Source organism: Bufo gargarizans, chromosome 3 (genome assembly GCF_014858855.1).
Source record: "Bufo gargarizans isolate SCDJY-AF-19 chromosome 3, ASM1485885v1, whole genome shotgun sequence".
Lineage (NCBI taxonomy): Eukaryota > Metazoa > Chordata > Amphibia > Anura > Bufonidae > Bufo > Bufo gargarizans.
This window is the reverse complement of record NC_058082.1, coordinates 472,634,608-472,652,548: the sequence shown is the minus strand read 5'-3', so window position 1 is coordinate 472,652,548 and position 17,941 is coordinate 472,634,608. Positions and strand designations below refer to the sequence as shown.

Sequence of the window (17,941 nt, the reverse complement as noted above, 5' to 3'; positions counted from 1 at the left end):
ATAGGACATATTCTGTATGTGAGCGCTGTGCAGGAAGTCCCTATCATTAGAGGATATATTCTGTATGTGAGCGCTGTGCAGGAAGTCCCTATCATTATAGGACATATTCTGTATGTGAGCGCTGTGCAGGAAGTCCCTATCATTATAGGACATATTCTGTATGTGAGCGCTGTGCAGGAAGTCCCTATCATTATAGGACATATTCTGTATGTGAGCGCTGTGCAGGAAGTCCCTAGCATTATAGGTTATATTCTCTGTGTGAGCGATGTGCAGGAAGTCCCTATAATTAGATATATTGTGTATGTGAGCGCTGTGCAGGAGGGCCCTATCATTATCGGACATATTCTGTATGATAGCGCTGTGCAGAAACCATATCATTATAGGTTATATTCTGTATGATAGCGCTGTGCAGGAAGTCCCTATTATTAGAGGATATATTCTGTATGTGAGCGCTGTGCAGGAAGTCCCTATTATTAGAGGATATATTCTGTATGTGAGCGCTGTGCGGGAGGGCCCTATCATTATAGGATATATTCTGTATGTGAGCGATGTGCAGGAAGTCCCTATCATTATAGGTTATATTCTGTATGATAGCGCTGTGCAGGAAGTCCCTATCATTAGAAGGATATATTCTGTACGTGAGCACTGTGCAGGAAGTCCCTATTATTAGAGGATATATGTTGTATGTGAGGCAGCGTTGTGCAGGAAGTCCCTATCATTATAGGACATATTCTGTATGTGAACACTGTGCAGGAAGTCCCTATCATTAGAGGACATATTCTGTATGTGAGCGCTGTGCAGGAAGTCCCTATTATTAGAGGATATATTCTGTACGTGAGCGCGCTGTGCAGGAAGTCCCTATCATTAGAGGATATATTCTGTATGTGAGCGCTGTGCAGGAGGGCCCTATCATTATAGGATATATTCTGTATGTGAGCGCTGTGCAGGAAGTCCCTATCATTAGAGGATATATTCTGTATGTGAGCGCTGTGCAGGAGGGCCCTATCATTAGAGGATATATTCTGTATGTGAGCGATGTGCAGGAAGTCAATATCATTATAGGTTATATTCTGTATGATAGCGCTGTGCAGGAAGTCCTTATCATTATAGGTTATATTCTCTATGTTAGCGATTATATATTGTGTATGTTAGCGCTGTGCAGGAGGGCCCTATCATTATAGGACATATTCTGTATGATAGCGCTGTGCAGAAACCATATCATTATAGGTTATATTCTGTATGATAGCGCTTTGCAGGAAGTCCCTATTATTAGAGGATATATTCTGTACGTGAGCGCTGTGCAGGAAGTCCCTATCATTAAAGGATATATTCTGTATGTGAGCGCTGTGCGGGAGGGCCCTATCATTATAGGATATATTCTGTATGTGAGCGATGTGCAGGAAGTCCCTATCATTATAGGTTATATTCTGTATGATAGCGCTGTGCAGGAAGTCCATATCATTAGAAGGATATATTCTGTACGTGAGCACTGTGCAGGAAGTCCCTATTATTAGAGAATATATGTTGTATGTGAGGCAGCGTTGTGCAGGCAGTCCCTATCATTAAAGGACATATTCTGTATGTGAGCACTGTGCAGGAAGTCCCTATCATTAGAGGATATATTCTGTATGTGAGCGCTGTGCAGGAAGTCCCTATCATTAGAGGATATATTCTGTATGTGAGCGCTGTGCAGGAAGTCCCTATCATTAGAGGATATATTCTGTATGTGAGCGTTGTGCAGGAGGTCCCTATCATTATAGGACATATTCTGTATGTGAGCGATGTGGAGAAAGTCCCCATCATTAGAGGATATATTCTGTATGTGAGCGCTGTGCAGGAAGTCCCTATCATTATAGGTTATATTCTCTGTGTGAGCGATGTGCAGGAAGTCCCTATAATTAGATATATTGTGTATGTAAGCGCTGTGCAGGAGGGCCCTATCATTATAGGACATATTCTGTATGATAGCGCTGTGCAGAAACCATATCGTTATAGGTTATATTCTGTATGATAGCCCTGTGCAGGAAGTCCCTATTATTAGAGGATATATTCTGTACGTGAGCGCTGTGCAGGAAGTCCCTATGATTAGAGGATATATTCTGTATGTGAGCGCTGTGCAGGAAGTCCCTATCATTATAGGTTATATTCTGTATGATAGCGCTGTGCAGGAAGTCCCTATCATTAGAGGATATATTCTGTATGTGAGCGCTGTGCAGGAAGTCCCTATCATTATAGGTTATATTCTGTATGATAGCGCTGTGCAGGAAGTCCCTATCATTATAGGTTATATTCTCTATGTTAGCGATGATATATTGTATATGTTAGCGCTGTGCAGGAGGGCCCTATCATTATAGGACATATTCTGTATGATAGCGCTGTGCAGAAACCATATCATTATAGATTATATTCTGTATGATAGCGCTGTGCAGGAAGTCCCTATTATTAGAGGATATATTCTGTACGTGAGCGCGCTGTGCAGGAAGTCCCTATCATTAGAGGATATATTCTGTATGTGAGCGCTGTGCAGGAGGGCCCTATCATTATAGGATATATTCTGTATGTGAGCGATGTGCAGGAAGTCAATATCATTATAGGTTATATTCTGTATGATAGCGCTGTGCAGGAAGTCCCTATCATTATAGGTTATATTCTCTATGTTAGCGCTGTGCAGGAGGGCCCTATCATTATAGGACATATTTTGTATGATAGCGCTGTGCAGGAAGTCCCTATCATTATAGGTTATATTCTGTATGATAGCGCTTTGCAGGAAGTCCCTATTATTAGAGGATATATTCTGTACGTGAGCGCTGTGCAGGAAGTCCCTATGATTAGAGGATATATTCTGTATGTGAGCGCAATGCAGGAGGGCCCTATCATTATAGGATATATTCTGTATGTGAGCGCTGTGCAGGAAGTCCCTATCATTATAGGACATATTCTGTATGTGAGCGCTGTGCAGGAAGTCCATATCATTATAGGACATATTCTGTATGATAGCGCTGTGCAGGAAGTCCATATCATTATAGGATATATTCTGTATGTGAGCGCTGTGCAGGAAGTCCCTATCATTAGAGGATATATTCTGTATGTGAGCGATGTGCAGGAAGTCCATATCATTATAGGACATATTCTGTATGATAGCGCTGTGCAGGAAGTCCCTATCATTATAGGACATATTCTGTATGTGAGCGCTGTGCAGGAAGTCCCTATCATTATAGGTTATATTCTGTATGTGAGCGCTGTGCAGGAAGTCCATATCATTATAGGACATATTCTGTATGATAGCGCTGTGCAGGAAGTCCATATCATTATAGGACATATTCTGTATGATAGCGCTGTGCAGGAAGTCCATATCATTATAGGACATATTCTGTATGATAGCGCTGTGCAGGAAGTCCCTATCATTATAGGTTATATTCTGTATGTGAGCGCTGTGCAGGAAGTCCCTATCATTATAGGTTATATTTTCAGTGTGAGCGCTGTGCAAGAATACTTTCAGACATGATGAGGAATATGTTTGTTAACGTAATGTTAATAATAGTGTTAGTGTAAAAATGTCAAAAGCATTAGCCTTGCTTTTGCTAGCCATGTACTGTGTGTAGCCATGTAGCCACTTCTCAGTTCATTCTCCATTAAAGGGATTTTCCAGGATTACTATGCTTTTTAGCAGCTCTGCTCACGTAGTTGCTTACCTAATGTACATCCTTTTTTCAGTCTAACAACTTCTGCCCCATTTTCTCTATGTAAATCAATCCCTCGGGTTGGTCTCCATCCTGTATGTAGCACTTCATGTTGCTGTATCCAACCAAACCCATGATGCACTTCTCTCTCTGCTACAGCTCCAGCACCGCCCCTAACAACGCCCAGCTGATTTATAGCTCCTCCCACCCAGCTACTTGCATAGACACTCCCCTATCACTGCCCCGCCCATGGACAGGAAATAAGAAAGAGCTGCATGAACATGGTTTTGTGACCACGGTCCAAAATAGGAGATAGGAGCAATAAATATAAAAGAAATACATTACAAAACTGCAGCTACCTTCATATATAATTATATTAAAGGAAGTTGATGCAAACTGGAAAATCCTTTTAACTTAAATAAGCTATAAATTTGTAACATAGATCATGCAGACATTTATTGCAGTACTAAGCGCAGTGTGGCCCTCAGACGTGGCTCCCGCTCAGCTTGTTTTTCCAGTAGATAGTTTGAAGTTCTTCCGGTTGTTAATGTGTTACTTATCCGCACTGGGTTTGTTTTCAGGTGTGTGAACTTGATATCATCTTTAATTTTGAGAAAGCATATTTTATTTTGGATGAATTTCTTTTGGGAGGTGAAGTCCAGGAGACCTCAAAGAAAAATGTTCTAAAAGCCATAGAACAGGCCGACCTGCTCCAGGAGGTAAGTAAACTGGAGTTCTCTGCTGCATGCCTACCTATCAGCCTCTTGTACATGTCCTGCTACTAATCACTGATGATGGGGTGTCCAAATCACTGGCCTGCTTCCTCTCTTCCCCTAGACATCATTAATCTGGACTGTAAATTTCTCCACTACATGACCAACTGATATACGGTTATAAAGTGTAGCATCATTACATTGGTGTAATAAGTGGTTAGCCTGGACCCCCAGACCTAGGTTGGTATCTGGAGCAGGAACCATGAAACCCCAAATTCTGGGGGCCAAGATTCTTCATGATATGGACTTTTCCTGCTGTGACCAATCCTTTGTGTGACATTAAAGGGCGTTTCTGGGTCTTCTGTATTGATGACCTATCCACGGCCTTCTCGCAGCTTACCAAGCAAAGCGCCGTCAGTTGGATAGTGGCTCTGCTTGGTAGTGTCCCTCAGCCCCATTCACTTGAATGCTGGTCTCTTCAAACAGCTGATCAGCAGGGAGTCTGACCCCCACCAATCTGATATTGATAATCTATCCTCAGGATAGGCCATCAGTATCAAAATCATTGAAAACCCCTAAACATTATGTACGTGAGTCCTGAGACGTCCGTACTGTTTCTGGTACCTACACTTTCAGCAGGCCTTAGTTTGGATCTCCTCATTAGTAAAGTGCATGTTCCGCATGTGTCTCCATCTTGAGCGTTCTGTCTCTTTTTAAATGTATGTAATGTAATCTCTAATACTCTGTCTTGTGACGTACTGTGTATTATAAAGGCTATTGTTTCCCTTGTGTTTTGGAGCCTCCACTTTGTCTTTTAGTTTGTTATTAGCTTGTTGTGTCCGGTGTCCACATCTGATATACACGTGTGCTTCTCTACTCTCTCATTGCTGAATTCCAGAAGCTAGACTCTCTTCTTTGACACTTTTTCAGGTATAGTTAATCAACCCTAACTCTACTAAAACTACCTGTGCAACTTACCTACTAAACCTTACTAACCTATAATCAAATTAAGGATTTATCGAAGAAAAAAACCTCTCTTTTCTAATGAGCAGACATGTCAGGCTTATTTTAAGCCCAAAAACTTGACATTTCAGTTTTTTTCATCAGGAGGGGGTGTAATAACTACACTCTTGATTCATATAGATTTTATAGCCTTAGGATAGGCCATCAGTGTGTGACTGGCGGGGGTCTGTCCTTCTTGCTATAACCGCGTAGCTTCTTCTCTGCACAGGAATATTTCTGTCCATGCTTCTCTATCTAGTATTGTAGTATAGCGCTAAATCTAGGCCATCAATGTAAAATACAAGACAATCACATTAAAGGCAATGTGTCACCAGAAAATGACCTATTTGAATTATGTTAACGAGCACTTTCAGCAGGATCAACCCTATTAAACCAGGTATACTGCCTGACAGGATTGATCATGCTGATTAAAATGATACCTGTCTGTTGCATCATTCCCGGAAAAAAAAGACTTGTATTTATGCAAATGAGGTGCACTGAGGAATGGGACCTAGCTCCTTGGTGCACCTCAGCTTTCCAGTGGTGGACCCGCGCCTCAGTGCACTAAAGCCCTAAATTACATCAAAAATGTCTCAACCGATTTTCTGTATTATTCTATTTAGGATCAAGACTACCAGGCAGTATCCCTGGTTTAGTAAGGTTGGTACGACTAATAGGTGGCTTTAAAAAAAAAAAAAAAAAATTTCCAAGTAGCTATATTCAAAATAAAAATCCTAAAATCCTGCTGTTTTTGCACTGGCCACTAGGCCTAATAATAGAGAATTCCTGTTCTGTGGTAATAAGTTTCTAGCAGTCATCTCATCATCACAGGCAGGATTACAATGACAGGTATTATTTATATATATATATATATATATATATATATATATACTGTATATATAGTAGACATGCACAAATAGACTTAGTCAATTTGTCTCATCAAGAAGCGGGGTTCCGTACCTGCAACGGGGTGTCCCCGAACATGAGAGCGCTCCATCCACTCAATCGCGGCACATGTACGGTTGCTGCTCCATTAGTGGAAGCAGAACCTCTGTGCTTGTGGTGCAGGTGCGAGATTGTTGCAGCCAGTTGATGTGTCTGGCCCTGTCAATCAACCGTCAGGGGGACCATCATCAGCCTCGGGGACACCCCGCCACAGGGGCACCTCTAATATATAGACAACATTGGATCCACCATTCACAATAGGTAAGTAAGCTTATCTACCACCCCTCTCTGTACAGTGACCTCTGCACAGGCCACAGAGCATACAAAGAAAACTCTCCCATAGAAGTCATTGAATCCCCTCTATATGCCTCGTGATTGCTGTAAAGCATATCTCTAAATGCTGTTAAAAACAGCTTGCGCTTACTTCCCACTTCCTCTTGACAACACATGCATATTTGGCTGTGCATTTAAGTTTATGGAGGAATCGGGAGAGAGAGTTGCCTACACCATTCTATGGATGACTGTAGGCCTCATATTTGTAGTGTAGTTTGCAACAAGGGTATAGTATCTCCCAGAGAAAGAGAACATCTCACCAGTGCCTCCTTTTGGAAGTGCCTCTCTTTGAGTCGAAGTCTTGACTTTTTGTCGAAACTTGGAAGACAGCCAAGCCGTATATCCATCCTGTAGTGCAGTTTGAAAATATGTCCCTAAGGCCTCATGCACACGACCGTTCAGTTTTTTGCGGCCCAATTGAAGTGAATGGGTCCGCACCAGAGCCGCAAAAACTGCGGCTCGGATGCGGACCCGAAAAACGGTCGTGTGCATGAGGCCTAAGTATGCATTGCTGACTCTCACCCCTGACATGTTTGTCCTTGCAGCACTTTCACATCATACAGTGCCATGCACCAATTACATGGGGGCGGCCTGTATCTACTGCTCGGCTACTGAGACACTTCCCTCACAATACTGTCTATAGTATAAGCCATAGACAAATATTATTTGAGATTTTTTTTATAAGGTTTGTGAACCTCACAGGTAAAGTTCTAGAGCCGGGGAGTTGACAAAAAAATAAAATAAAATAGAAAAAGAGAGAAGCAACGGCTTTATGTTACTGTTCTCAGTGCATTTTGTTTCTGTCTCAGTGTCTTGTGTTTCAAATAAGTGATATAATATTTGTCATTTATCTACTTTATCCTAAGCTAAGGTTTTTGCTCTTGTTGCATTTTAATCAGCGTAGCTGTGTGTGGTTTTTGTGATGTCTTTACATATTAACCCCTCTTGCACTTGGCCGTATCCACAAACAGTGGGTGCTTTCCGTGGCATTCTGTTTTTCCTCACTGCCATGAACAGAAAGGGCTATTCTCATGCGCAACTACCGAAAGGAATCGGGGCTGCATTGAGATTAGAGGATTGTGAAAAAAAACTGATGCATGGTCTATTACATATGAATGGGCTATGCGATAAGAAAAAAAAAAAGCAGGATAGCCACTGCAGAAAAATACAGTTGTGTGCATGAGCCCTTACAGTTAAAATGGTTGAAGAGTTAAAGGGAATGTGTAACCAGTTTTCTGCTGCCCTCACTTTAGAGTGCCAATGAGTCCCCATATTCATGAGCTCATGGCCGTCCTCGCCCACCTGCCTCTGACAGATATTTTACTATGAATCAGCAGCAGGTCGATGGGGAAAGCCAGTAGCTCATGAATATCAGGACTCATTGGCGGGTTCTAGAGCTGTTCAATACAAGATTTTGGCAAAACGGCTGGGTCAGTTAAAGAAAGTGACCCAGCATTTTGCTAAGGAGACCTGTCACTAGTATATTTTGCTCTTAGTTAGGACACCATTAAACTGGTGACATATTCCCTTTAAAGTGTTGAAATGTGTGTTCGGTAATGCTTAAAGGATAACTGTCAATTGCTGTAGCAGCATTATGCATACAGCAATCTTTAGTTTCTTCACTTAATTTCCTTGAGCTTTCCCCTTAGTTACGGCTGTTTTGAGTCCTACATTATGAGGATCTTCTCAAGGTGGCTCCTCTGCCAGTTCTCTGAGGCCAAAACTGCATTCCCTCAGGTCACATACAAACTTGCTGTAGCCAGCAGCTTCCTGCCAGCCAATTAGATTGGATTACTGAGAGACACGCCTCCTCACTAACTCAGGTATACATGCCTAGCTCTAATAAACTAGCAAATAAAAAATAAAAAATGACAGTTATCCTTTAATTCCTCAAAGTAGAAGCGGGTAAGAAAGAGCGGGGCCTGAGACCATTGCAGTCACACGTGTGGAGATCAGCCATCAGTCTCCTTCTTCACCACCCTTTTCTGTTCCAATAAGTAGCAGCAGTGTCTTACAGTGTACCGGTATATTATAGAATGTGATCGCTATATATGCTGTTGGACTGGATTAACATTATATAGATACACTGGGTGGCGGTAATACCAGAGAAAACAGATCTTTAATTAGATTCACATGACAGTGACCCTTGTATCACAAAAGATTCTGAAAATGAGTAAAATGCAGTCATAAAAAATTGCCCAGAAGGTGTCCATAGCCTTAAATGACATTGTACTTATGACATTCAGAGCACACTTGTAAATTTTAGCAATTTCCATTGATCTCAGTAGAAAAGTGTATGTGCTTAGGTGATCATCTCTCCATTGGAATCAGTATTTGCATTCAAGGTCTTGGTGACGGTCCCAATCGTAAAGGTGCCATTGATCACCTGGCGAATGAGCAAACACTTGTTTGTTGGGTGAGCGATTCTTTTACGCTGCACATAAAGTCATTGTCTTCCAGCAGCAGATCGTCCTGTGTAAAGAGGGATGTGCTGAAAACGGTGTATCTGTATAGGGATGAATGATCGCAGTAGTCATCATTTATCCCCCTACAAAGGAATTACTGGCAACATTCTGTTCATGCCAGATTATTGCTTGTGCATCAACCTGCCTAAAAGGCCCTTTACTCCATGATCTTTGTTAGGATTTTCTAGTGTTGCATACATTATTCTGCATGAATCAGCGGTTCTGAATTGTGTAACTTCACTTGGTTGCCAGGATTATGTATTTCCTGGTTTGACCCCCAGCTTTCACAAAGTCCTATCTAATTAACTGAGTCTTAGCTTTGGAGGAATTGCGAGCAAGTCATAAAACAAGCCTTAGAAACCATGGTTATTGCAAATAGTATAAGGATGCCATGCACGCTTGTCCTTGAGCTGTGTCCTGTATCAAAGTGAATGGCACTGAGCTACAATGTCAGACATAGCCTATGGACAAGAGTGGCGCTGTGTCTGGAAGAAAGACACCATGCTTTTCTAACCTCATACAACCCTTGAAATGTTTCCATAGGTAGACAGTGAGATCCACCAGCAGTCTAATGTCTGTGGGCACTGGCAGACCTTCACTTGACTGCTGTTGGAAAAAACCTAGGTGATCCAGATAGGTGCTATTCATCTTTCCTGCTCCACCTAAATAACCTGCACGGTCAAATGAGCCAAATGTGTATGCTATTGGCTTAGCTTAAAGGGCATCTGTCAGAAGATTTGTACCTATGACACCGGCTGACCTGTTACATGTGCACTTGGCAGCTGAAGACATCTGTGTTGGTCCCATGTTCATATGTGCCCGCATTGCTGAGAAAAATGATGTTTTCATATGTGCAAATGGGCCTCTAGGAGCAACGGGGGCGTTACTGTTACACCTAGAGGCTCTGCTCTCTCTGTAACTACCGCACCCTCTGCACTTTGATTGACAGGGCCAGGCAATCATGATCACGTTTATACTGGCTGTTCCTGTCAATCAAAGTGGAGAGGATGCGGCAGAGAGAGAGCTGAGCCTCTAGGTGCAACGGCAACGCCCCCATTGCTCCTAGAGGCTCATTTGCATATATTAAAAAACATAATTTTTCTCAGCAATGTGGGCACATGTGAACATGGGACCAACACAGATGTCTTCCGCTGCCAAGTGCACATGTAACAGGTCAGCCGGTGTCATAGGTACAAATCTTCTGACAGATGCCCTTTAAGCTAAGCCAATAGCATACACATGCAACAGGTCAGTCAGTTTCATAGGTACAAATCTGCTGACAGATGTCCATTAACAGTCATTTGGGTGATTGCCATTCAATGTGAAAGGCTGCCTTCAAGGCTTATTGTACAATAAAAACTTTGTGGCAAAACCACTTTAACTTCTGTGAATGGAATTTGGAGCTCAGTATAAGAAAATACTTATACAATGTATTGAAGGAGTGGCTGGCCTGTAAAATAATATTTAAAAAAAAGGTTGAGAATGCTTTAAAAAGAAAAAAAAACACAACCCCTTACTGATTCCTTGCCACAAACGTTCCGATGCTTTCTGTGTCTACCGCCAGTTTCTGTACTTCCTGGTCCCTCCCCACTTGGACCCTGCTCAGTCAGTTACTCTCTGTACTGGGTCAACACTTCACGAGTGAAGAGGGAACAGGGACAGAGACTGGTGTTGGACACCTACAGCATTGGAACCAGAGTGGGTAGGGTTCGATGAGTATGTTTTATGCATTTTCAGTTTTTTTTTTTTGTTTGTTTTTTTGTACTGGCTGGACAATCCCCTTTAAAGAGGACCTTTCACCGATCCTGACATTGTGAACTAAGTATACAGACATGGAGAGCGGCGCCCGGGGATCTCACTGCACTTACTATTATCCCTGGGCGCCGCTCCGTTCTCCCGCTATGCCTTACGGTATCTTCGGTCACTAAGTTATGGTAGGCGGTCACTAAGTTATGGTAGGCGGTCACTAAGTTATGGTAGGCGGAGTCTGCCCTTGTTCTGCTGTAGCGCTGGCCAATCGCAGCGCAGAGCTCACAGCCTGGGAGAAAAGAACCTCCCAGGCTGTGAGCTCTGCGCTGCGATTGGCCAGCGATACAGCAGAACAAGGGCAGACTCTGCCTACCATAACTTAGTGACCGAAGATACCGGAGGGCATAGCGGGAGAACGGAGCGGCGCCCAGGTATAATAGTAAGTGCAGTGAGACCCCCGGGCGCCACTCTCCATGTCTGTATACTTAGTTCACAATGTCAGGATCGGTGAAAGGTCCTCTTTAAGGAGGGAACTCTCACTATAAACTTGCCATACGCATTAGGCAGTTGTTGGCAGATCCTGGTTGACATGAGAAATATTGGGTACGTCTTACATTGGAATATGTTTCAGTTTTTGCTCTCAAATCAGATTTTTCACCATCCGGTTTTATATTTGTAGAGCCAGAATGAAGACTTTGGAGGTTACTCAGACAATATGTTGTGATAGTGACCACCAATGAAGCCTTAGCCTTCCAGAAACTCCCTGTAGGTGTCTGGTAACTACACACTGAAGTGTTCGGATGCACGTGTAACACTGGGTGCTGTGCAGGGACTGCTGCATGGACTACTTACCTTTCCCTTGTATACAGACGGAGCTGGAATTGCGCTCAGGGCCAATTCTTATTAGCATGGCAGTATTTGATAAGTGGGATGTTATAACATCAGTTGGTGCCTGTCCACACATTGATTTATACCTGTGACTTTATTTTATTGGTTTTAGTAATTTTATTGATCTCATACTTATTATTCATCCTCCATTAATTTTTTTATTTTTTTTAAAGTGCATTTCTACCTAAAGGTCTATTATACATAAATGCACTCATCCAGGGTTTTGGGTAGTTCCTCTGAATGCACTTTTCATGGTCCTGATCTTGGATCATAGTGCTTTGCAGCAAGGCTTGGATGGACCCGTAATCCAGAGGGCCTTATCTAAAACTTGGCATGGCCGGGGCATCCTGCTTGTGTAGCACTGTTTTACATAAATCCCTAACTTTACACCTATTATCAATGTGTGATCAGGATCACCCGTGTATTTTATTCTTCTTTTATAATGTGTGTGCTCTTGTCCTGGGGATGCACTCTAACAAGTAACATTTCATGTGACGATTTCATGTAATGCTTTGTGGAAAAGCTACTGATGACGGCAAAAATATCTTATTTTTTTCTTTACTTTTAAATGATAGGATATGAATGAGTTTATTGAAGCTACATTTTGTTGTTCAGCTAAATGTATGAGAGCATCGCTGCAGTAAGCCAGAACGCCACTACATAGTGGACAGAGCTATGGAAATCCGGTGCTTCTGGAAATAGCTGATCAGTGGGGTACCCGGGGTCCGTCTTCCACCAATCTGATATTTATGAACTAATCGAAGTACTGGAAACCCCTTAAAAATGGTTTTCTGAGTATTTATTTAATTGATTGGTGGAAGTCTAACCCTCGGGATCCCCACAGATCAGCTGTTTAAGAAGGCACCAGGGCTCACATTAGCGCTGCGGCCTTCCCGCAGCTTTGCCTAGGCTATGTGACGTTAGCTTCGTCGGTCACATGGCCAGGAGCGGACTGGGAAAATAAAGCGGCCCTGGAAAAAAGAAAACTAAAAGTAGCCCCATGTTGCAGGCGGCCCCGAATTGACAGAAGGTCAATACCGTAGTGCAGAACAAAATACCGCTCCAGCAGAACCAGTTACCACAGTGCAGTGCAAAATTATGCCTACATTAATTAATGCTGAGAGCATCAGATCTTTATGGACCTGGCTGACGGCCCTCAGGGAAGTTTCCCTGTGGGGTCTATGGCCAATCCGCCCATGCACGCGGCCTAGGGGCAGCTCAGCCCCATTGAAGTGAATGGGGCTGAGCTGCAATACCAAGCACAACCACTATAAAATGTACGGCGCTGTGCTTGGTGAGCTGAGGGAAGGCCGTGGTGTTACTTCTCAAACGGCTGATCGGAGGGAGTCCCAGATGTTTGACCCCCACCGATTAGATGCCGATGACCTACCCTCAGGCCAGGCAGTCTGTACTCACGCCTGGCCCTGAAGTCTTGCGGCAGTGTGTTTGGTGCATGAGCAGTACATGGCTGGAGATCGGTGGGCGTATGTATGGCACAACCTCAGTACATGGAGATCTCTATCCATGTGCTGCTCAGGCACCAAACGCTCTGGCGTGAGACTTCAGGTCCAGGCGTGAGTACAGACCGCCTGGCCCTGTCAGTCAAAGAGGTGGGGGGGCACAGCTGTCATAGAAAACGGAGTAAAGCCTCTGGATGCAACGACAATGCCCTTGTTGGACCAATAAGCTAATTTACACAACATAAAAACACTTATTTCTCAGAATTGGAGGCACGAGAAGCGACAAACAGCTTTAGAAACTGGTGACAAGTGCAGATCTAGCGAAGCAGGTGGCTTTAGTTACAGGTATGTGATGACAGCTTTCCTTGAAAGTAGGGATGAGCGAACTCGAACTGTATAGTTCGGGTTCGTACCGAATTTTGGGGTGTCCGTGACACGGACCCGAACCCGGACATTTTCGTAAAAGTCCGGGTTCGGTGTTCGTCGCTTTCTTCGCGCTTCTGTGACGCTTTCTTGGCGCTTTTTGAAAGGCTGCAAAGCAGCCAATCAACAAGCGTCATACTACTTGCCCCAAGAGGCCATCACAGCCATGCCTACTATTGGCATGGCTGTGATTGGCCAGAGCACCATGTGACCCAGCCTCTATTTAAGCTGGAGTCACATAGCGCCGCCCGTCACTCTGCTCTGATTAGCGTAGGGAGAGGTTGCGGCTGCGACAGTAGGGCGAGATTAGGCAGATTAACTCCTCCAAAGGACTTGATTAACTGATCGATCTGCAGCTGTGGATCATTGAGCTGCTGATCCTCAATTGCTCACTGTTTTTAGGCTGCCCAGACCGTTTGTCAGTCACATTTTTCTGGGGTGATCGGCGGCCATTTTGTGTCTTGTGGTGCGCCAGCACAAGCTGCGACCAAGTGCATTTAACCCTCAATGGTGTGGTTGTTTTTTGGCTAAAGCCTACATCAGGGTGAAGCTGTCACACCAAGTGCATTTAACCAGCAATAGTCTGTTCATTTTTTGGCCATATACAAAATCAGGGGCAAGCTGCGCCTGTCACCAAGTGCATTTAACCCTCAATGGTGTGGTTGTTTTTTGGCTAAAGCCTACATCAGGGTGAAGCTGTCACACCAAGTGCATTTAACCAGCAATAGTCTGTTCATTTTTTGGCCATATACTAAATCAGGGGCAAGCTGCGCCTGTCACCAAGTGCATTTAACCCTCAATGGTGTGGTTGTTTTTTGGCTAAAGCCTACATCAGGGTGAAGCTGTCACACCAAGTGCATTTAACCAGCAATAGTCTGTTTATTTTTTGGCCATATCCCAGTCTAATTCTGTCACTAAATCCATACCGGTCACCCAGCGCCTAAATACTAGGCCTCAAATTTATATCCCGCTAAATCTGTCTTTAGTGCTGTAGCTGGGCGAGTTATTTAGTGTCCGTTCAAGCACATTTCTTGTTCTGGGTTGAAATACAATTCCCAATTTAGCAATTTCATAATTTAGTGGTTTCTGCTATATCAGAGCTATTTGAAATCTATCCCTAAAAGGGTATATAATATTCAAGGTGCACATTGGGTCATTCAGAATAACTTCACACACACCCGCTACTGTGTATTTCCAAGTCTAATTCTGGCACTAAACCCATACCTGTCACCCAGCGCCTAAATACTAGGCCTCAAATTTATATCCCGCTAAATCTGTCCTTAGTGCTGTAGCTGGGCGAGTTATTTAGTGTCCGTTCAAGCACATTTCTTGTTCTGGGTTGAAATACAATTCCCAATTTAGCAATTTCATAATTTAGTGGTTTCTGCTATATCAGAGCTATTTGAAATCTATCCCTAAAAGGGTATATAATATTCAAGGTGCACATTGGGTCATTCAGAATAACTTCACACACACCCGCTACTGTGTATTTCCAAGTCTAATTCTGGCACTAAACCCATACCTGTCACCCAGCGCCTAAATACTAGGCCTCAAATTTATATCCAGCTAAATCTGTCCCTAGTGCTGTAGCTGGGCGAGTTATTTAGTGTCCGTTCAAGCACATTTCTTGTTCTGGGTTGAAATACAATTCCCAATTTAGCAATTTCATAATTTAGTGGTTTCTGCTATATCAGAGCTATTTGAAATCTATCCCTAAAAGGGTATATAATATTCAAGGTGCACATTGGGTCATTCAGAATAACTTCACACACACCCGCTACTGTGTATTTCCAAGTCTAATTCTGGCACTAAACCCATACCTGTCACCCAGCGCCTAAATACTAGGCCTCAAATTTATATCCCGCTAAATCTGTCCTTAGTGCTGTAGCTGGGCGAGTTATTTAGTGTCCGTTCAAGCACATTTCTTGTTCTGGGTTGAAATACAATTCCCAATTTAGCAATTTCATAATTTAGTGGTTTCTGCTATATCAGAGCTATTTGAAATCTATCCCTAAAAGGGTATATAATATTCAAGGTGCACATTGGGTCATTCAGAATAACTTCACACACACCCGCTACTGTGTATTTCCAAGTCTAATTCTGGCACTAAACCCATACCTGTCACCCAGCGCCTAAATACTAGGCCTCAAATTTATATCCCGCTAAATCTGTCCTTAGTGCTGTAGCTGGGCGAGTTATTTAGTGTCCGTTCAAGCACATTTCTTGTTCTGGGTTGAAATACAATTCCCAATTTAGCAATTTCATAATTTAGTGGTTTCTGCTATATCAGAGCTATTTGAAATCTATCCCTAAAAGGGTATATAATATTCAAGGTGCACATTGGGTCATTCAGAATAACTTCACACACACCCGCTACTGTGTATTTCCAAGTCTAATTCTGGCACTAAACCCATACCTGTCACCCAGCGCCTAAATACTAGGCCTCAAATTTATATCCCGCTAAATCTGTCCTTAGTGCTGTAGCTGGGCGAGTTATTTAGTGTCCGTTCAAGCACATTTCTTGTTCTGGGTTGAAATACAATTCCCAATTTAGCAATTTCATAATTTAGTGGTTTCTGCTATATCAGAGCTATTTGAAATCTATCCCTAAAAGGGTATATAATATTCAAGGTGCACATTGGGTCATTCAGAATAACTTCACACACACCCGCTACTGTGTATTTCCAAGTCTAATTCTGGCACTAAACCCATACCTGTCACCCAGCGCCTAAATACTAGGCCTCAAATTTATATCCCGCTAAATCTGTCCTTAGTGCTGTAGCTGGGCGAGTTATTTAGTGTCCGTTCAAGCACATTTATTGTTCTGGGTTGAAATACAATTCCCAATTTAGCAATTTCATAATTTAGTGGTTTCTGCTATATCAGAGCTATTTGAAATCTATCCCTAAAAGGGTATATAATATTCAAGGTGCACATTGGGTCATTCAGAATAACTTCACACACACCCGCTACTGTGTATTTCCAAGTCTAATTCTGGCACTAAACCCATACCTGTCACCCAGCGCCTAAATACTAGGCCTCAAATTTATATCCCGCTAAATCTGTCCTTAGTGCTGTAGCTGGGCGAGTTATTTAGTGTCCGTTCAAGCACATTTCTTGTTCTGGGTTGAAATACAATTCCCAATTTAGCAATTTCATAATTTAGTGGTTTCTGCTATATCAGAGCTATTTGAAATCTATCCCTAAAAGGGTATATAATATTCAAGGTGCACATAGGGTCATTCAGAATAACTTCACACACCCGCTACTGTGCATTTCCAAATCTAATTCTGTCACTAAACCCATACCTGTCACCCAGCGCCTAAATACTAGGCCTCAAATTTATATCCCGCTAAATCTCTCGTTACCGCTGTCCTGTTGTGGCTGGGAAAGTTATTTAGTGTCCGTCAAAGCACATTTTTTGTTCTGGGTTGAAATACAATTCCCAATTTAGCAATTTCATAATTTAGTCGTTTCTGCTATATCAGAGCTATTTGAAATCTATCCCTAAAAGGGTAGATCATATTGAAGGTGCACATAGGGTCATTCAGAATAACTTCACACACACGCTTCTGTGCATTTCCAAGTCTAATTCTGTCACTAAATCCATACCGGTCACCCAGCGCCTAAATACTAGGCCTCAAATTTATATCCCGCTGAATTTGAATACAATACATTGGGCCAAATAATATATTTGTTGTTGTGGTGAACCATAACAATGAGAAAAACATCTAGTAAGGGACGCGGACGTGGACATGGTCGTGGTGGTGTTAGTGGACCCTCTGGTGCTGGGAGAGGACGTGGCCGTTCTGCCACATCCACACGTCCTAGTGTACCAACTACCTCAGGTCCCAGTAGCCGCCAGAATTTACAGCGATATATGGTGGGGCCCAATGCCGTTCTAAGGATGGTAAGGCCTGAGCAGGTACAGGCATTAGTCAATTGGGTGGCCGACAGTGGATCCAGCACGTTCACATTATCTCCCACCCAGTCTTCTGCAGAAAGCGCACAGATGGCGCCTGAAAACCAACCCCATCAGTCTGTCACATCACCCCCATGCATACCAGGGAAACTGTCTCAGCCTCAAGTTATGCAGCAGTCTCTTATGCTGTTTGAAGACTCCGCTGGCAGGGTTTCCCAAGGGCATCCACCTAGCCCTTCCCCAGCGGTGAAAGACATAGAATGCACTGACGCACAACCACTTATGTTTCCTGATGATGAGGACATGGGAATACCACCTCAGCATGTCTCTGATGATGACGAAACACAGGTGCCAACTGCTG

General features: G+C 43.1%; 1 protein-coding gene across 7 annotated transcripts in view; it reads left to right on the top strand.

Annotated features, from left to right (window-relative positions):
- Window positions 1-17,941, top strand: part of AP1S2 (adaptor related protein complex 1 subunit sigma 2) — a 123,246-nt gene that overhangs the window by 37,784 nt on the left and 67,521 nt on the right. For 4 of the 7 annotated variants that reach the window (XM_044283728.1, XM_044283726.1, XM_044283725.1 and 1 more), the window contains exon 4: window positions 4,262-4,399. In XM_044283728.1, the coding sequence (XP_044139663.1) occupies window positions 4,262-4,399 (138 nt within the window). Of the gene's footprint in view, window positions 1-4,261; window positions 4,400-5,291; window positions 5,328-11,566; window positions 11,653-17,941 lie in introns of those variants that run through there. The other 3 variants (XR_006388124.1, XM_044283727.1, XM_044283730.1) reach the window with 2 other exon arrangements.